Raw genomic sequence first — 20848 nt, forward strand, 5'->3', positions numbered from 1 at the left:
CACTCATATGAAGAGGTTACTTGAGGCTACGAACTGTTTGCTTTCGGAACTTCCTTATTTGGATGGTGCCTGAAACTCAGTTCCTCTGGGGTATAGTCTTGCATTCTTTAGAGGGTCCCGCTTGTTTTCCATGTCTCCCTGCTCCAACACAGCTGACTCATATTATCAGCTCATCAACAAGCTCTGTAGGAGCCTGATAATTAACTCACTCACTGCCATTGACGGCTATAGACGTCAAAAAGTCATTTCGACTCCACGCCACTGTCCTGCCTGTCTTCCATGTCTCCCTCCACCAACACAGCTGATTTGATGAACAGGATCATTAACTCATTCACTGCCATTGACGGCATAGACGTCAAAAATTCATTTGAACTATTTCTATTAGTTAACTCATGATTAATCACAAATGTTATATCTGTTCTAATACAATAAAAAAATTTCTAGATTTTCATACTCTTAACAAAAGTGGGAAAAAATGTTAAACTAATAGAAATAGTTCAAATGAATTTTTGACGTCTATAGTCGTCAATGGCAGTGAATGAGTTAACATGATCAGTGTCTTCTGCCATAGATGAACATAATTAAAGATATATCGTGAGCATTATTTTTAGAAGGCTAAATCAAACTGCCTGGTAGCCCTCGAATGAGTGCTTAAGTTTTAAAAAGGTCGATGACCCCTGGGTTGGAACAACACGATGGCGGGTCAACATCATTCATGGTCATCGTAGTGAGCGTGTGAGGTAGACATCAGCTGTTTGGTCATTCGTGTGAGCGCAATGATTCTCCTTTGAGGAAGGAAAGAGACGGAATCCTGTGAGAATTACATCAGCGTCACATGATGAATGATCGAAAGTGCTGGATCCAATTGAATGCAAATAGACGCAAGAAAAACGAGAAACGGCTTGTTGTGCGGAAGGATTATATGAACAATGGATGGGCATGTTTGAACAGCAAAACGGGATTTAAAGGTTAGAGTTTGCGGTCTTAAAAAAAAGAAAGAAAACATGTCGACAGCAGAATATGATTGAAAATACCATATGACACATATGGCACATGTACTCTCACTCTGCTAGTCCTGGTTTACAGCACGCAGCGCCATCGTGCTGATAAGGTTTCTTGGGCGGATTATTGAACTAAAAAAAATAAATAAAAAGAAGGAATTGGACAGTTGAATGTTGATTTCCTATGCCACCGGCAAAGTCGTTCTAGGTAAGTTAATCACCTCGCTTCTATTTTTAACTGATTGAAAGGGTACATTCATAAACGCAACATCAAACCGGTAACGTTTCGTGTTTGGCATCTTTCCAACATGAATAAGCCATGCTAGCAATTTACCAGCCTCGGTTTAAAGGTCGGTTTACAGTCCACATTCAAGTGCCGCTACATTCATATTAGGCTAGCAGCTCGAGCACAGCAGACAGCACTTCTAACATTTGACCAAATTCCAATTTATAGCTTCTCCCAATGGAAGCTATTGATGATCAGATGGACAAACTAGAAAACAGAACTACACCTGGCTTAGTACTTCACTTCAAAAGGTCAAACTCCTTTCGCATTCAACTGCCCTTGTGCTCGCATTGCGAAGGTCGTAACCCGCCTGTTTTCTGGGCTTGGTCATGCGACGTTCACGATGCAAGCCCGAGGGCAGTTTGACGTCAGTTTTAGTCTTCAGCCGCAGAGGGCGGAACTGGACAAAATGGCCGCCCCCAATGATGAATGAAAATTAAAAACTTAATTCTTTATCTATGAACGCAATATGAATCAGAATACCGTTTAAACTAGTGAGGGCACATACAACATATTCTTACAAGAAAATGTTTGTTTTATTCCCTTCCCACAGTAATTTATTCAAGAAGATAGTTAGGGCAGCAGGAAAATGGACCGCTGCAGGAAATAAAGTACAGTATATTGATCACATCCAAGTGTCTTTAAAGCCTAAGTCAGGTGCAATTTATTTTTTTTTTGCAATATGGTCCCCCCACAAGTCAAAACACAATATCCTGATTAATATTGCATTTGTGGAATGAGCATTTAGCAAAATAATCCACGAGTTTTTATCCATCCCAGGGGGCTGCCATTTTGTCCTGGACTGCCACCTGCTGTCGACTGAAATTGGCATCAAGGTGTCCACATGTTTTTTTTTTTATTATTAAGAAAAGTGCTGTACACATTTGTATTTAGATAAAACATTGGTACAAGGCCACATTAAGCATTCGTGTTTATTTTGCTAATTCTTGCTACATATCTGCAAAAACAACAGACAAGAATATCTTGTATGATGTACTAATTGATTGAGGCTTTTAATTGTGGGACACATTTTTCCTGAATCAGCTGCAAGGTACGCAAGTGGTTAACACATCCGCCCGACCTTCGAGTTTTCGACTAGGATTCAAATCTGTGTTTTAGCCTTTCTGTGAGACGTTGGGTGTGTTTTCTCCTGGTATTCAGTCTTCTTCACACATTCCAAAAACATGCATGCGAGGTTCATTTAAGACTCTAAAATTGTCCTTAGGTGTGAATGGGAATTTATTATTTGTCAATATGTGCCAGTCCAGGGTGCACCCCGACTCTCTCTCTCTCTCTTTCTCTACCAAATCAGATGGGATAGGATCCAGCTATCCGGTGACCCTGATGATGACGCAATGAATGGATGGATGTTGTTGAATCTGCTCGACCGAAAAGCAATCATCGTTAAGTCACCATTACAGTGACAGCTTTGCGAATACGATGACAAGGCGCCGTCTAATATGTCAAGAGTCCACTTGTCCAATCATTTACTTTGTGATTTTCACTGTCGACACATCTGGAAGTGGAGGAGTTTTGCTCTTTGTCATCTTTGTTACTGATTGACTAACTTGATCTTCATCTTCCTCACTGAAGTACTCATCCTCATCCTCATCATCAAAGTCAACATCACTGTCCACGTTGCCTATGTCCTTTTTGCTTCCCTTGTCTTCTTCTTTTTGGTCCAGATCAGAGTTAAATCTGTAACAGTGGCAGATAAATCATCATCATCATCACCACAATTGTTTATATATGACATCCTGTCAACAAATAACTTATAGATGTCAAAGTTCTCCACCAGTGTGTTTGTGTGTGACATAATTACAAGTTGTTGTTGTTTTTGTGCGTGCCCACAACAACATGTTAAAAGTAGTGTTGTGTTGTTGTGGTATCGGCAGAGGCCCCGATACTGCATTAAAACAGTGGTATCGGTGAGTACTAACAAGTAACATGCCGATACCATTACTTCCGATGCCAATAGGACTTTGGATGCAGCATCTTGTGTCTTGCTCATGCACGATATTCACTGACGTGTGACATGTTCAATGCATGCCGAGCTAAGATATCCTATTGGCCCTGTAATGCTCGAAACCAATGGCAGGACAGCGTTTTCATGTTGAGAAAAAAAAAACTTAGGTATCGGTATCAGTAAGCTTAGTATCGGAATCTGTATCGGGGGCCAAAAAACAGTATCGGAACAACACTAGTTAAAATGTGATTTCTGACTCAAAAACTAACATTTTATCTAGGGATGCCCCAGACCACAACAGGGAGTGCTTATGAGATCAAACGTGTAATGAAGGTCTGGTCGAATAATTATACACTTAGATGGTGAGGGAGATTTAACCCCCCCCCAAAAAATAAAATAAAATATATATATTTTTTTAATCCTCTTTTACTGAATGGTGCTTGGGTGCCCTGCAGGTGGTCATAAGAAAGTGTGAGTCACCCCAGCCCCGGTTACATAAAAGTTCGAAATTTTGGACTCAAAAACAAATTTGTTTATCTAGGGTGCTCCAGTGCCCTCCATGGATGTCTTGTGAAATTAAAAACATTGTGTTGGTGGGTACAATTTCACACTCACAGCTTGTTTCACGAAACAAAAAAAAAGTTAAAATTATTATTATTATTTTTTTACTTAGAATGGCCCGTATTTATCTAAGACAGGGATAGGGAGTCTTAAATTGTGGTACACAAAATAAAATAAATAAATAAATAAATCTGAATAAAATGTTCAAACTGAGCATATTACTAAAGTGGCTTTTTTTTAAAATCCAGTACAGTGCATTTGTTAAGTACGGTTCAATTGTATTTAGCTTTCAACTGAAACAGAGTTGCATTTATTCTTTTAGAAACAGTTTTATTTAGTACATTTTTATGTAACTTGCAATACATTTTAATTGAATCATTAAGTCCTCATTTAAACCATTTAGTGAGAAAATCAGCCGATGGCAATTGAACAGCATGTAATGTTTAATATTTGTATCATTTATATAGTGTATTTATTAGGGGTGTTAGAAAAAAATAGATTCGCCAATATATCGCGATATTACAGCACGCAATTCTCGAATCGATTCGATATGCGGTCAAATCGATTTTTAAACATAAATTTTTTATGGGAATATTCAACAAAACGTCTTACTTAGGGTTAGGGTTCACACATTAAGCATGGAAGAATGTTATATTAATGGAACATTAAGCCTTAATATTTGATTTCAGTGCTGTTCAAACATGAAACAGACTGCAACCTATTTGTTAAATGCCGTGGTTTATAAAGCCAGAAGTTTTAGGTAAATAAATAGATTTTCACACAAATCTTACAGTGTACATGTACAAGTTTACTGATTATTTTCTAAATTTGAATAAAATAAATAAATAAATCGCAATAATAAATGTATAAATTCGTATCGGGATTAATCGGTATCGAATCGAATCTTGGCCTATGAATCGTGATACGAATCGAATCGCCAGGTACTAGGCAATTCACACCCCTTGTATTTATGTTTACTTACATGTTGTTGCTACCTGGTTAAGTCATTTATATGAAATTTGTGTTTGAAGTGTACATAGACAAAAAAACAAACAAAAAAAATCTGTTAAAGGCAAGGATTGGGCAATTCATCCTACAGTCTAACTCCAGTGATCTAGTGAAAGGAGCTTTGGTGCTACTTTACTCCCTCTATTGTCGAGTCAAAGGAACTGAACTGTTATGAGGCAACTCATGCCCACAGGATGGCAGCCTTTCCAAACAATAAACTGCTTATCAAGCAGGAAAAATGTAACCCTGTTAGAAGAACCTCCGCTAAGATGTAGCTACAACACCAATATCATTTTATGGTATAATTTTATTTGATCATGTCTATTTAAGCTGCAGTACACTACTCAGACATACAAAATTGTCTTAATTCTATCAAGACCGAAAATATTATATTTAGTTATGCATTTGTGAATAGTTGAGGGGTACTTACGGGATGACAATGTCCTCTTTTTTCCCACACTTGCAGCATATTTCCAATTGAAGAGAGCAGGGTTTACAAATGACATAATAAGCATCCTTCACAGTCTTCTGAGAACACTTGACACTGAAATAGGAAAGCATGTGCATATATTTTTTTGTCATTCAGATGTAACGCAGTACAAGACACTTGTTGCTTTTCATCTGATTGTTTTAGATTTATGGTCGAGATTCTTTATTTATTTTTTACCATACAAATAGGTACTGTAATTAATTATGACATTTAAGAACGGCGTTCGTACTAATTTTCCAAGTACATGTAGTCTTGAACATTGACATTATACTTACCATTTTCGGGGCTGCGTTAGACTTTTGTATTTGTTGTACTTGACTTTCCACTCAAGAACATCCTTGCAGCGTTGACAGAGTCCATCATGGATCTTGGAATTCGCCTTCTACGTTTAAAACAACATGTATAAAAACACATTTTACACAAAGTTACTGAAAAATAATAATAAAAATATACTTCATATAAGCGACTCGTGCATTCAACGCAAGTGTATAGCAGTCCAGGAACAAGAACCACTCGATGGCCTGGTAAACAACAAGTCTTACCTTTACTTGTGCACTCGCTCCATATTTATCATTTTTGAAGGCGGTGGTGTTTTGGTACTTTTGAGCTCGCGAACGAGAACTGTTACCCTTCTGTGAACTCATAGTTAATTGTCACTATTACTGTAATGACACATGGTACGGTTTTGCGATCGAACTACACGCTACAAGGGATCTGACCCAAAAGAAGTTTGACCCGGAAGTAGTTTTCCTTCGAGACAAAACTGGGCGTTTGTCGCCATCCACAGGCGCATCACTCGAACGGTTATTTGTCATTTCTTTAATGTATTTTATTTTACTCAATTTCACTGTAACAAAAACAAAAAATAATCCTAAAAAAGTAATGAAAAGATACATAAATGTTTCGACAAAAAAAAATCAGTTTCGCCAATAGTAGTTATTGGTTCTTGTTAACGTCATCTCAAAACGTCATTAACCACCACTCATTGACGACGGATCCGCCTATTTAATACCCACAAGCGCTCCGATTGGTGGACTCATCCTGTGAATGCGGCTACAATTGGTCTACCCAGCTGTCAATCACCGCCCTTTATCCGCTCGGAGGCAAGATAACAATCTGAGCGGCGATGTCTCATGAGTCAAGTGATACTGGTGTCAAATGCTTGTTAATACCCAACACGGTCTGATGCCAAACCGCAAATAAGTTATTATATCTGCCACTGTTTTCTGTTCACCCATGTCGCTTTCAAATCGTGTGGAATTTTATGTTAATCGACTTGGTTAACATTCGGAATCCTATGTTGAGGAAACCGAGCGGAGGGAGGAAAAGGAACCGTGACGGAAGCTGCCTGAAGTGGAGGACGAAGCGTTTCAAACGCGAGTGACTTGACCACACAACATCGCCAATCAACAAGACGGCCGAACAGCATCGAGGTGATACTCCGTATTTGGGATAGCATTTCTACATCTCTCGGTCGTCTGGAAGAAGAAGAAACACTAATTGGCTTGACGACAATAACAAAGGTATCCTCTGAAGACTGGAAGGGAAACACAACAGACATCCAGGTAATGTCACAGACCGACCTCCTTATCTAATGGTTTTGTTCAAATAAAAATAATCATAATAAAAAAAATCACGCACACATATAGGTGCGTATCGCTAATCACAACAACTGACGAGTCACTGCAAACCTAAACCAACCAGTTTAGAATCAGTGTATGCTCGCTCACTGCTGCCTTTCCCACCATTTTAGAGTATCCGGCAATGCACCACTAGCAGGACTCGCTTTTTGGCCCACGAGCCGGGGAGACGGTGGCTAAATGTGAAAACTAACAACGTCCTCCCTCTTATGTCTTTAGCAGCTTTGAGATGCCACGGGACCCTTCACTAGACCATACCAGGTGGCATTAATGAGGTGCAACTAAATTAAAGCAAATGCAGTACCTCTGTGTAATTATAATGCACCAGCACCCCTTCTATGCACACCCTCCATTTTAATTGTGAATCAATAGGCTTGGTTCATTGCCAATTATAATTTGAAACCTTTGCCCCTTGGAGCTATCAAGACCTCATCTGGTTTGCAAAGTGATCATTTCTGAAGTGACAATTGGCACCAGAACCAAACATAGTTTATTAAGCAGAGATTGAGCACTCTTGCGGATTACATAAACCAATTTTTAAAATGACAGGTCCCTCACACAATAATGTTTTATTTTACTCAAATATTGTTAAAAAATACAAACTTATAGCATGATTTCGCTCAATTACAATTTACAACACATTTTAGCAACCAACAAATTAACTACACGTTTTTGTAACAATCTTGCTACACTTTTTTTCTTAAAATGTAGCACGTAACAAAAGGCATTTCAGTTATGATGATGGGAGCGCGGTTGGTCCCGTCCTTAATCGACCAGTGAAGGACACACACCAAACTATATCTTCGCAAACAGTCACTAGTCTGCTTCCTCTAACCAGAAAGTCTGTCACAGTACAAGAACTGACGTGTGAAGAGGCGTCATGATGCAAACTGCTGCGAAAATTCAAAACTTCATCGGTAATGTTAGCATTTTAGCATAGTCATCCATTTTCCATAGCGCTTGTCCTCTTTAAGTGTCGCGGGTCAGCTGATGCCTATCACAAATAACTTCTGGTGTTTCTAAAAAAAAATATATATATATATATATATATATATATTTTTTTTTTCTTTTTACCTCAGCTAACGCTAATGAGTAACAGCTCACCCCACATTTTTACATCACTGCAACCATAATAACAAACTTACAACAAACAAACGTATTATTGCTGTTATCAGGTCTATACCTATTGTTGTGGCCAGTTAATGTTTTTATTTTTGCGTTACTGTACATGGCTGGGTAAAAAAAAAAAAAAGGGGGGGTGGGGGGGGGTAATGCTCACATGATTATGGGACAAGCATTGGCCTGAAGGCATGTGGCAAATGCTACCGAAAAGCTTTCACTCCTATCCGAGACATGCAGTCAAGCGCAAGAGCAGAAACAACCTCATACTCTCTGAATTGCATTGACGGCAAGTTGACAAAAGGACGGTCAAATCTTTATTCCTTTACCTACCTAGACAAGAATATAGTAGCACATTGCGAGTGATCAATTTCATCACAAATATGAGATAATAATGTTGAATTGAATGGCCCAGGTTTAGCTGCGAGGGTGTTGGCATAGCAGGAAGTAATATCATAGTTTCCATTATACGTCAGGACAATGACAAGGTTGACAAAGCCATGTCATTTCTGCACAACACATAACACAGCGTTTAGTTACGAACCATTTAAGAATACGTTGGAAATGACGTGTGAAATGTACGGCCCCTCCCCGGAAGCTATTGTAGCATCTCGACCAACCAGATTTGTTGCCAACAAACTGCAGCGTTAATCGTAAATGCAGGCACCTGTGCTTCTTCGGAGCATCAAATAAGTCAAGAGGCAGCCATAGGTGGGGTCCAGGTGCTGGGTGACTGATGCCGGATTGCTTGTAAAGCCTTGAGGCAGACAGGGAAGTTGCTCTCTATTTACAGATGGGGCCTTGTCCTCTGCAACCTGCTTCAAGTGAGCCATGCATCTCCAAAATGGCGGCCAAACTTAATTTCCTCTTCACAGTCCAAACCTCGACTTGACGAGTTTTGTTCAGCCCTTGTGTCACATATGCAAATCCGCACGCTGCCGTGCCGCCTCCTCGACTGAAAATACATTTGGTGCCTTTCCTTTCTTTAGGGGGGTATAATTTTTCATACTAAATGAATTTAAAGGGGAAGTCAACCAATTATTATTATTTTTTAATAATAATATGTTCTATGTAGCCCCACTGGTCTAAATATGGTATTCTGGTTAATATTGCGTTAGCGGAATATGAGTTAAGCAGCAAATTCCAGCCGTTTTTATCCATCTCATGGGGCGGCCATTTTGCCACTTGCTGTCGACTGAAGATGACAACAGTGTTGCTCAACGACCAATCACAGCTCACCTGTTTTCTGAAGCTGAGCTGTGATTGGTTGTTGCCTGAAACCTGCGCAACGTTGACAGCAAGTGGCAATATGGCCGCCCCCCTAAGATGGCTAAAAACGGCTGGATTTTGCTTCATAACTCTTATTCCACAAATGTAATATTAATCAGAATGTCATGTTTAGACTAGTGAGGTCACATATAACATATTATTGTCAAGAAATGTTTAAGGTTGACTTCCACTTTAAGATTTGGGGCTTAAGCCAAAGTGACGATAGAAGGAAGCTAAATGAGCAGTTCTCTACTTTAACGTTTGTCAATGAGGCGTGTCAGAAAAGTTCCAGAACTATTTCAAGCCCAAAACGACCAGTTCCCCCCCCTTCAATGCGGGCCAGACAATCAACTAGCACGTCTACAAAAAAAACGCCGACGCACCTTGTACTGCACTTTTTGCGAGATGAGTCAAAAGCGAAACGATCTGACCTTTTCCTAAGACAAATCTTTCCCGTTTTTCAAGGATGAACCACCTGTCCTTCAGCGAGCTTTGCTGCCTCTTCTGCTGCCCGCCGTGCCCCAGCAAGATAACGGCCAAGCTGGCCTTCCTCCCCCCAGAGCCCACCTACAGCTTGATGTGCGACGAGAGCGGCAGCCGGTGGACGTTGCACCTGTCTGAGCGTGCCGACTGGCAGTACTCGTCCCGCGAGAAGGAAGCCATCGAGTGCTTCATGACCCGCACCTCGCGGGGAAACCGGATCGCGTGCATGTTCGTCCGCTGCTCGCCCAGCGCACGCTACACACTGTTGTTTTCCCACGGAAATGCGGTGGACTTGGGCCAGATGAGCAGCTTCTACATTGGTCTGGGTTCCCGGATCAACTGCAATGTGTTCTCCTACGACTACTCTGGCTACGGCGCCAGTTCTGGGAAACCCTCGGAGAAGAACCTGTATGCCGATGTCGACGCCGCCTGGCAGGCACTCCGCTCGCGGTAAGAAAGCTTGAAAGTGATGGATGGATGTTGGAGTGAGCCTCAAACACTGATTGGATGTTGCGTCAGCTACACCAGCACAAAGGATGAATTAAAAACAATTCTTCTTGGTTGTAGAATTGAACTGCATGCCATTGAGAAGTTTCTAAGAATTATGTTAGCCACTTGAGATAGGCTATTTATTAAAAGCATCAGCGCCTGGCTAATTACTAGGCAGACCAATTTAACAGGCCGATATTAGCTGATTTTTGGCGATTTTTCAAAATTTGTACTGGATTTCATAACCATGCACCGAATGTTGTGGCCTTTCAATAAAGCATCAAATGTGGAGGGCTGGTTGTGGGCACAATGGCGTTGGTGTAGCTGATGAGGGAAATGTGCGTGGTAGGATCACACTGGCCGGTTGTGTTGGTGCGAGTGGGCGGGTGAGCACTGTATGCTCAAATTTAAATGCAATGCACGTACACACGTGTGGATGTTTGCGCTTGGTCATTTACACGAGCATAACCCATAAAATGGATTGGTCGATAATGCTAATAACACTGAAGGGGAATTACTGTAAATGTGTGCTGATGTTCTTCAGCCCAAGTAAGATCTGATTATGCATCCCAGATATCACTAATAAAATAAAACCGCACCTGAAGGCTGAAGGAAGTTATGAGCATGTGCTATGACCAGAGTTTATGACGTTGCTACAGTTTCACATTTATCATCATTGTAGGCTGCAGCATGTTCCTCCTTTTCCTTCTTTTTTTTTTTTTTTTTTTTTTCAAATCTGATGTGTCATCTGTGCGTTAAACATTTTTGAACAACTTGTTTATTTGGAGGAAGAGGAGGGGGAAATGGTAATGTTCTATGCGTTTCCTGCTATAAGACAAACAAACGGGCAAAAGTAGCTCCAGCTAGAAAGGATAAACGAGAGTCAAGTTGAATCGAAGAATCTAAAGAGAACTTGGCAAATGAGCAATAAGATGTGTGCAATTAAATTCTGATTGGGCCCCCCAAAATAGCCCACTTGGGTCAGACTGAGACTACAAAGTCTACAACAAGCATTTGAGATGGTGTTCATGAGCTGTTTTATGAGGGGAAGTTGTTGTCCTAGCTGTGAAAAAAAATTGACAGCTTAATGTTTCCTTCAGCAAAGTTAAAATGTCGGTATGAGGCTGTCAGTCTTCAACATGCATGCGTTCATATATTTAAGTCTGGTGTCTTTCGTACGGACGTATTTCGAGGCACCGGCTTCAATACCAATACATACAAAGGATTACAAGTCGCACCATTATGCTGAATCGAATTGTATATTGGTGACAACGATGGGGCTCACTTCATTTGGCTGCCCTTGTTGCTTGCCGCCAGTCCTTTATTCAAGGCTAGCGATCAGAATAGCAAACGCTAACCACTCTAACCGCCGTTCTCATCCACAACAAGCTTATTTTCGTAGTCTCGCATTCCCACGGGCAGAAAAAGATTGTCGCGTTGTTGGCCTGCCATTTATCTGCTCCACAGGCAGCATGGCAGCAGCAGACGGGTGAAGTGAAAGTGCTCTGTAAATTGGCCAATTGGAAGATGTGACGCCCAAAACACGGGATTCGTGATTAGTCGATTTAAGCTTCAAACATAAATGCAGAGCAGTAAAAAAGTACTAGTAAAGTAGGCACATGATTGTATTTATATCAAAGAATGCACTGTTTTTATTATGTTTTGTTGGTGACGCACTCATTGTGTTATATGTTTTAAAGTTACATTTTCTGGGATAGTTACTAGGGGTGGGAATCTTTGAATGTCTCACAATTCGATTCCGATTTTTGGCTGTGCGATTCGATTCCGAATCGATTTTCGATTGGGAGCGATTTTTGATTCAAAATGATTTGATTGACAATGATTTTTGCTTCAATTTATAGATGTTCAAGAAATCGTAATGATCTACTGTCTGACTCGCTAATGCTAATTAGTGCTTTTCTCGCGGCACTTTTATCACTCAAAAGAACGGCTCCACGCTGAAAACAAAAACAAAAAAAACTTTTAACTTGATCGTGACTTTTTCCTTCTACTCTCTAATGTGGCTACAACTTAACAGTGTATCAGGCCACGTGGAACCATACTGCCCCTAAGTGGCCAAATCGGGTACAACATGAACAGCGCTCCCAATAAAGGCACACACAAACAAAGGGAAGACAGTATGAAATAATTTAAATAAAATCGATTTTGGGACATTTAAAATCGATTCTGAATCGTACAAAATGAGAATCGTGATTCTTATGAGAATCGATTATTTTTTTTGGGCACACCCCTAATAGTTACGTCCAGTAACTTGCCTTTTACTTAATCCAGCAAAGCATGATATTGATGCAACTCTGTATACTTTTAAACGGCGAGCCAGGTCCCGTTCTCTGACAGTGAGTTGGGTTGACGTCTGTGTCAGTGGGGATAGTTTATACATGACCCACATCGCAGTATGATTTAAATGTTTAAAACACTTGTAGGACTGAGGGCCACAGTGAGAAATGAGTGTCCACTGTGAAATTTCACACCTTGTGCCATCCTGCTAACTAATCCAGACCAACGATTCAAGATTGCGTTAGTGTGTGGCCTAGCCTTCATCCCAGTTGCGCGTCCCCTTTGTTGCCTCGGATGTAAACACAACACAAAGTCAACCCCTCCCCCCCCCCCCGGACAGTGGTCTGACACTGCCTTCTGAAGCAACCGCATTACGTTCTGTCCACTTCTCCTTTTAGTTATGTCGTTGCTTCTTATCCAGAGTCAGTAAGTGTAGCATTTACTTGAGTGTTGACAAAGCGATGCCAACTACTCTTAATACAATGTGAGAACCACCACCACCCCTACTGCGTCACGCACAATCTCCTTCTGTTTGTGCTTTGGTTAGTCGCCGGACAAGTGGTTCTTTCACCTGAGCAGGGAGCGCTTCAGTTGTTGAGTCAACAGACTGAAACGCAAAGCCCTAATTATCATACTAAAAATGAAAGCTAACGAAAGCATACTGTAGAAAGTCTAACATATGTTCTATCGTGTGTGTGTTTCTCAGCTGAATGGTATTATTTTCCTTGCCCTGTGTGATGGAGGTGGGCCAGCAGTCAAACCTGCCAGTCTAATATTCAGCGGTAGCCTAGCAACTGATTTCCAATGAGCATTCAGACCCAGGCCTTCCCACACTGTGGCCAAAGAAAAACAAACAAGAGCAACTCACTTCCTGGTGCATCGGCATGTAGATCCAAAATTTCCAATCGGATGTTTGGCCGAGATAGGACCCCCTTGTTCTAAAGACTAATGGTGTCTACGGGGTCTGGGTGGATTGAGGTCCCCCTAGTAGACTCGTTCTTACATGGATCTTAGTTGTTGTCTTCATGGTCTTACATTTTGGTGAACAAACCCATCCTTACTTACCCGGTGCGCATTAGAATGAAAAAATCTGACACATTTGTTTGTGCATATTTTCCGGATGTCCTAAAAATGTAATTTATTGCTATATTTGCTTTCACTGAGATGGGAATTTTTTTCCCCCACTCCTAAAGGGGGAGGGGGGGGGGGGCAGCAGGCATTCAAGAGGCAAGAGTCGAGGAACGAGGGAGGATGTGAGGCATAAAAGATCGGATTTGTGTCAAGAGACAAAACTGATGAGGGCTGTGGGGGGAGGGCTGTAACCATGGTCGCATTATGGCTTACTACGGCACGGCAAGGTCTATTCAAGCCTAAGATTCTACACAGCAAATTGTAGGCTTGGGTGCTCGCCTGGCTTGCTCAAAGCTTTTAATAGCCACGCTGCTAGCTTCACACACGTGCAGCTACTTTCCTAGATGCCCTAAAGACAAAAACGGAAGACAACTTGTTTTATCTGTTGTGTTTTTATGTGAATACGCCTTGCTGCTTCATTTTGAATGATCGTGTTGGTTTTAAAAGCACATCCTGTGCATCCTGTCACTTGATAAGTAGGCGGGGCCCGCCCTACAACATTGTCACATGGACCTGATTGTGACATCTATGTGTGGTGAGGGTTTATGCAGCGATACTGGCAAACAAGATTATACAGTACTCCTATCGCACAATGACAAAAGGTTTATAAAAATAAAAAATAAAGGAGAAACTGTCACTAATGCCTTAAGGAAACTATCATGAGTACAAGGGTCATCACCTTTTCAGAATTTCTAATGTTCATGTGCTGTAAAGGCAAAGTAGGCAACCAGACGACGGGTCCTACACAAAGCAATCCATTTACATGCCTTTTGGGAGGAGCATGCATTGACTATCAATGCGTCAACGAGCAATCTCCATGTTGTTTCTTCACGAATATCCTTCACAGTGAACTTGGGCAGCAGTTTGGGGCATATAGCCGGAATTTGATTGAGATGTTGTCGGTAACGTGGGGATGGTAATGACAATTTACAAATTGCTGTAGTGATTGCAGCTAGCAGGAAGCAGCGTTCATTTATTATTTATGATCTAATATTAAAACATGCCCCGTAACAATATGTAGCGATGTAAACATCTTTTAAAGTGGACTGTGGAATACAAGCCAGCATGGGTAAAAGGAAAAAGCGCACAGCTCAAGTACGACAGATCAGAATGATCAGGTTCCTCTTTAATAAATGCCAAATGTAAAATGTCATAAAAAAAAAAAAAGATTTGTCTTTTCAGCTATTTGCCAATGGAAATGTTTACCTTTTCGTAAATGTTTTATTTTGAAAGATGAGTCATAAGGCAGTCTGCGGATCGGTGATTCAGAGACTTCAGCTGCCAATTGGTTCGAGCTGATTGCGGATCAGGTTTCTACACCCGTGTCTGGCCCTGTTACTAAGCCAATGATGTGTTTATAATACATCATAACAGCACAAGTACTGCAGTACAGGATGTGGAGGGTGGAGCGAGACGAACTCTGGCGTGTAGCAGGAATTGCGACCAACTTGCGCTGATCAATCCATCCATTCCATTACGACCTGGACTGGTTGCCAACCAATCACAGACCGCATTAAATTTTTCTGTTTGTTAAACGAAAAACATTATACAAGATGTGGTACAGTGCAGTGTCTTGGGTTTACCTGTTAAAAGATAGATCAAATTTAGATAACAGATAATTGTGAACATCTGGCGCGTATGATGATTCGCCAATGAGTCAAACCCGCAGCAGCATAGTGCCCAACTACTGACTCGGAGGACTTATTCAATGTCAGATTTATTTTTGCTTTATCTATCCGTGGCTGGTATCGGCAGCCTCCATTAACACTTGATACCTTGAAACATGACCGGTGTCTGCCGCATACCGACACCTGGACTCAGTACTTGCACATTCCTCGTATTTTCATTATTTGTGAAGAGAGAAAACTGACTTTTCTGTTGGCCAATCAACGGACTACCCTCCAATTGTACTGAGGCCGAACACTGAGATGAGTTGGGTTGCACTGTTTGGGACCATTACAATAGAAACGCAAAAAAAATAAAATCTTTACTGCACTCAACTCAATGGAATCCGTACTATTATTAGTTTTGTTTTATTTAATGGAAAATTGATTTTTAACTTGATTTGCGAGGGTGCAGTTTTCCATGTCGTGTCAGACTTTTCACTCCTATTTGTACTCTGAAGGCCAATTGACTCACAAGTCCTCAACACGTCTGGGAGCAGTTGTGTGTGTGTGTGTGTTCCTGAGCTTATGTTAGGTCTCTTGCACTTTGAGTGTGTATTGTGTTTCCTACTTGTCATAATCCACTTTAGCGCTGTAGCTGTGAGTCATTTTGGGTGTTCTTTGCGATGTACAAGGCAGAGCCGGGAACATCTGGCCTGTGATGTCAACTGTGCCGAGCCAACGATGAGCAGCCTCATTTTATTTTTTGTTTTTACTTTCTGTATTTTGTTGAACGCGTTTTTTCTCGAATTGTCTTGAAAAAATCGTACAAACACCAAAAGGAGTACTACTTTTGTTAACCTGCTTCTTAGCAGCCAGGTGTCACGTGCAGAGCTGAGTCGAAACAGTGAGCCAGTCTTCTCGGGCTGGATTTCTGTTAGTCAGCTGACTCTCACTAGAGCGCGTCACGTTCGCAATAATCAGCTGGGGAATGTCTCCTGTTGCCTTTTGTTTTGCCCTCTCACTTTCATTTCCCCTTGCAACCAATCCAGTGTTGGCGTTCTCTATTTTCGCTCGATCTGCTTTCCCTTTGATGTCCCCCCCCCCCCCCTGTGAGTCAGTTTTACAAAAGTACCTTAGCGTCATTGCATGATTGTGTGCTTGATTTAGGAGGCAGCATTGGGTGAGTCACGAGTGAGTAAGTCATTTGGCCTGCAGGTGTGTGTTACTCGAGGTAAATTTCTAACCTCAGCTTAATTGGAGGGCTGTGATTAGAAACAGGAGCGTCCTGTCCCTTCCTCTTTCCCGTTTAAGTCAACATTTCAAACTGCTTCCAAAATACAGCAAACCTCCTTTTCCCCCTCACTTGCCCACCAAGCTGTTTGTTTGTTTTTATATCAGATGGCCAATTTGGACGGCCGCCAGCGTGCGCGGCAGAGCAAACATGATTTACCCAAACTCTTCTCTTCTCGTAGGTATAGCATCCGTCCAGAAACCGTCATTGTGTACGGCCAGAGTATTGGAACCGTGCCTTCTGTGGACCTGGCCTCTCGCTACGAGAGTGCCGCAGTGATCCTGCACTCCCCGCTCACCTCCGGCATGAGGGTGGCCTTCCCCGACACCAAGAAGACTTACTGCTTCGACGCCTTTCCCAAGTAAGTCCGCAGATGGATGTGGCGGGGGAAGATTTTATGCCGGCTTTCAGGGACGTTTCTGTGCTGCCATCTTTAACTCATTCACTGCCATTGACGGCTATAGACGTCAAAAATTAATTTGAACTATTTTTATTAGGAAAACATTTTTCCCACTTTTGTTAACAAGAGTTTGAAAACCTAGATTTTTTTTGTATTGTATTAGAACAGATATAAAAATGGGGATTAATTGTGAGTTAACTAGTGAAGTCATGCGATTAATTATGATTTACGAAAAAAAAAAATCTTTAAATTAGGGGCATCAGGCGATTTAAAATTTGTAATCGTAATTAATCGCATGACTTCACTAGTTAACTCACGATTAATCACAAATTTTACATCTGTTCTAAATGTACACAAAATATTTGTTTCTAGGTTTTCATACTCTTGTTTACAAAAATGGATTTAAAAAAAAAATAGAAATAGTTCAAATGAATTTTTGACATCTATAGCCGTCAATGGCAGCGAATGAGTTAATAATGCAAGGTTTCTCAACATATACAGTTGGAATTTTTGCTTGTAAGTGTCTCTAATGACTTTAACATAGTCATGTTTTCACCACAGTCTGGCTTGGTTCACGTGGGCTACACCCTGATTTGGTTAGTGGGTGTGTAGTTGTTAGCAGATTATCTTATAGCAGCATTTGCTCTGTAAATAGGGTGACATCATAGCAGCGGGATTCTATTGAAAAAGCCTTTCACTGTCATAACACACAGCATTATTGTTTATTAGTGTTGTTCATTACCCAAACCATGAAAACAAGTTTGAACAAAAGTCATAGGTCACCACTAGATTTGTTTTTATGATAACCCTTTTCAAAATGTAAAACATTTACATATATGTTTTTTCCCCCTCTATCCTCCATGAACCAGGAAGTAGCCTGATAAGTAATCAGATGGACAGACAAAGCCAAATATGAAGAATTATGAATTGTTTTCACTTTATTTGTTCTGCGCTCTACTTAGCTGCTGCTCTTGTCGCACAGTATGATCGTTAGCATTGCTAAAATACCAAATATCATTAATTTTGCACAGTACTGTACATCAAACAAAATACTAGCATGGTTTCACAGCTCTGATGAGATGTTTGTAAAAATAGGATTTACATGATAAAAGTGGCTCATTTTATGAAATAACTTGTATAGTTCAACCACTTACTACATACAATGTAGTGTGTTGGGCACAGCAAAATCCTGTAGATCCAAATGAAAGAATTTTGTTAAATGAAAGAAACACATGATATAAAATTAACAGTGTGATTCCACTCTGTGTGCAAATGTTTGGCCACTTACAATACGATCTCAGAATTTAATTATTCTGCTACATTTTTATGATAACTGAGTGATTCTGATAAGGACACCAAAGGCACGTTATAAAGATATTGACCCAATTAGAAGATGGTCCTTTTCTGCTCTTTGCTACTTGTGTTCTTCAAACTTTCAAGGAGATTTTTTTTTTTTTTTGAGTTTTTTGCCTTCATGACTTATTGCATTATTATTGCTGTGCTTAATAATCATGTGACTTTCCCTTCTCTTGATAGTATTGACAAGATTTCAAAGGTGACCTCGCCGGTCCTGGTGATCCACGGCACGGACGACGAGGTCATCGACTTCTCCCACGGCCTGGCGCTGTACGAGCGCTGCCAGCGCCCCGTGGAGCCGCTGTGGGTGGAAGGGGCGGGGCACAATGACGTGGAACTCTACGGACAGTACCTGGAGAGACTCAAGCAGTTTGTCGCACATGAGCTGGTCAACTTGTAGGAGGAGAATACGCTGTGGAGATAACATGTGGTGGTTGGTATTATTATCATGACTTTTTTTTTTTTTTTTTTTTTGCTGGGATGCAGGCATTGTTTGCCTCTGGGAGTGTTGGTGGTAGGATGATGATGATGATGATGATGATGATAATAATATACCACCTCTGGTACTTGGAGCTCCAGTTCAGTCCCATCCACTCCACTGCAACTGTGAACCTTGAACAATACACAAACTATAACCCCATTGTTTTCGCTTTTGTGTATGGATTTTTTTTTTTGTTAACATGTTGCACAATTGCACATTGCTACAGTATGCGGATGCAAGACAGAGTTAGACGACATACTGTGTGAAGAAGAGCCTGTGTGCAAGCGTGTATGTGACATTTTTGCTGCCTTTTACAAAGGATGCGGTCCTCGCTTATTAACGCAGACCTCTGACCAGGCCACAAGGATGCTGACACTCTCACTAAACAGCCTTGATCCAAACTGCACTCTCCAATCCAACTGATGTTGAGTTGTTAGTATATATTTTTTATTTTTTTTTTGGGTGTTATTATTGCAGTATGTTTGTATGCATCATACGTGATATTTGCACATATCAGCTGTCACTGAAGAACTGTGTGGGACAAACTGCTGTGCTGGTCGGTGTTGCCAAATGTTTCGTATAATATATCGCAAAGGGGTGGCCTCTCCGAGATCATCTCAACCCTTGATCGCATCGCCTACTCTGATCTTACTTGTAAGTTTATCATGCAATGTAGTTCCTCTCAGATTAGCATCACTATGCAGAAGTCTTGTGTCCTTTTAGAAGAACATGTCAAGAAGAGTGCCGATTCTGACAGTGTTTCTCTTTAGTTTTTTTTTTTTAGAATGTTAAAGAATCCATATCTATAGCTCATATTAAAAAATAATCGCTTGTATAACTGATAGAAATATAACATATTTACTTTTGTCTTTTGTAATATGATGAAAATGTATACCACTAATGCTCTTCTTGGCCTAAAGTGGTGCCTGGAGTCTATTTATTTTCAGTTCAGGAAAATTAAAAATGAAGAGGTTTTGTTTTCCGTAGAATATCTAAACAGAGATTGAATGAACACCACACCTACTAACTCACAACGCATGTTCATGGACAATAACTTAATTTTTAGCTCAGCGTTACATGAACCCCCCCTTTATTTTTTTTGCTTTCGCGCTTGTCTGCTTGCCATTTCTGGTTCCATTGTTGATGGTTTACTCGCCCTTTTATTGCCGAGCAAGGCCAAACAAGCTATTTCAATGCACTAATGACTCCATTTACTCACAGAGCTGAGATAAGCAAATGTCAACGTTCACGCAATGCCATTACTTTGTTGTTGTTTTTGGCCCACAAGTCTAAATTCGTGTCTGACTCTAGACCATGTTAAAGCTATGGGTGCTAATGGAACTCGTCACATCGACTGATTAATCAGGATTTGGCGTCTGTCCGGTCCTTTGTGTTTTATTTTACAAGATTACTGTTCATTTCTGTCTTAGTTAAATTACTTTGTAAATAGATCACTATATTATGCTTATATTTTTTTGTTCCTTTTAAAACCCAGTTGCCATTGTACATTTACAGTATACTTGATATGACATCTCTCAGATCAAGTCACAGCCCTCATTGTTTTGTACTGCTTGACTGGACTATTGACATCCTTTGATTCAGTTTTTTCTACCACATATTTCGATACAAATGGAACTCAAGCTGTAATAACAATATGAACTTTAGTATATCTAATGTGGATAGCGAAATAAAGTGGTAATTTCGAAGAATTCTATTTTTTGTTGACTTTTTGGGGATTGATTTGAATGTTAAATAAGCCTTATTCGGTCCAGTCAAATAAAAGGAATGCAATGTCAGCAGAGTGGAGTACCAGAGAAGGTGAAAGGAAAATGAACAGTTAAAAAAAAAAAACTACTAAAAAAAATCTAAACTATTAAAGATGTCAGCCTTTTTCATGATATTACTGAATATCCATAAACAATGACAGCAAGAGCCAGATACTCTTGCCAGTGACGGCAGCAGAGGAGAATGA

The 20848-nt window shown here is 40.6% G+C and overlaps 2 protein-coding genes and 1 long non-coding RNA gene across 3 annotated transcripts; 2 read left to right on the plus strand and 1 right to left on the minus strand.

Moving 5' to 3' along the window:
- Positions 1 to 728: 728 nt before the first annotated feature.
- Positions 729 to 5305, plus strand: LOC147173459 (uncharacterized). The gene is made up of 3 exons (XR_015094765.1): positions 729 to 968; positions 1074 to 1209; positions 2600 to 5305. It is a non-coding gene; the product is annotated as an uncharacterized LOC147173459 (long non-coding RNA).
- c5h9orf85 (chromosome 5 C9orf85 homolog) lies at positions 2201 to 6035 on the minus strand. Its single transcript, XM_086075024.1, has 4 exons — positions 5855 to 6035; positions 5588 to 5694; positions 5253 to 5366; positions 2201 to 2985 (listed from the first exon to the last, which is right to left on the minus strand). The coding sequence occupies exons 1-4, from the start codon at positions 5954 to 5956 to the stop codon at positions 2775 to 2777; spliced, it is 534 nt and encodes a 177-aa protein (XP_085931150.1). The 5' UTR covers positions 5957 to 6035; the 3' UTR covers positions 2201 to 2774.
- Positions 6036 to 6422: 387 nt separating this feature from the next.
- abhd17b (abhydrolase domain containing 17B, depalmitoylase) lies at positions 6423 to 20585 on the plus strand. The gene is made up of 4 exons (XM_086077074.1): positions 6423 to 6877; positions 9806 to 10273; positions 16821 to 17000; positions 18576 to 20585. Exons 2-4 carry the CDS (start codon positions 9807 to 9809, stop codon positions 18793 to 18795), a joined length of 867 nt encoding a protein of 288 aa, XP_085933200.1. The 5' UTR covers positions 6423 to 6877; position 9806; the 3' UTR covers positions 18796 to 20585.
- The last annotated feature ends 263 nt before the right edge of the window (positions 20586 to 20848 follow it).

Source organism: Leptonotus elevatus, chromosome 5, assembly GCF_054856555.1.
Source record: "Leptonotus elevatus isolate MCC_2025b chromosome 5, RoL_Lele_1.0, whole genome shotgun sequence".
Classification (NCBI taxonomy): domain Eukaryota; kingdom Metazoa; phylum Chordata; class Actinopteri; order Syngnathiformes; family Syngnathidae; genus Leptonotus; species Leptonotus elevatus.

Excerpts from the sequence above, each read along its gene's own strand:
- c5h9orf85 (XM_086075024.1), bottom strand. The coding sequence starts at position 5,956 with ATGAGTTCACAGAAGGGTAACAGTTCTCGTTCGCGAGCTCAAAAGTAC. Across the intron at positions 5,695-5,854 it reads GAGCGAGTGCACAAGTAAAG|AAGGCGAATTCCAAGATCCA; the intron begins GTAAGACTTGTT and ends TTTTAAACGTAG. Across the intron at positions 5,367-5,587 it reads CTAACGCAGCCCCGAAAATG|TGTCAAGTGTTCTCAGAAGA; the intron begins GTAAGTATAATG and ends TTCCTATTTCAG.
- abhd17b (XM_086077074.1), top strand. The coding sequence starts at position 9,807 with ATGAACCACCTGTCCTTCAGCGAGCTTTGCTGCCTCTTCTGCTGCCCG. Across the intron at positions 10,274-16,820 it reads TGGCAGGCACTCCGCTCGCG|GTATAGCATCCGTCCAGAAA; the intron begins GTAAGAAAGCTT and ends CTCTTCTCGTAG. Across the intron at positions 17,001-18,575 it reads TGCTTCGACGCCTTTCCCAA|TATTGACAAGATTTCAAAGG; the intron begins GTAAGTCCGCAG and ends TTCTCTTGATAG.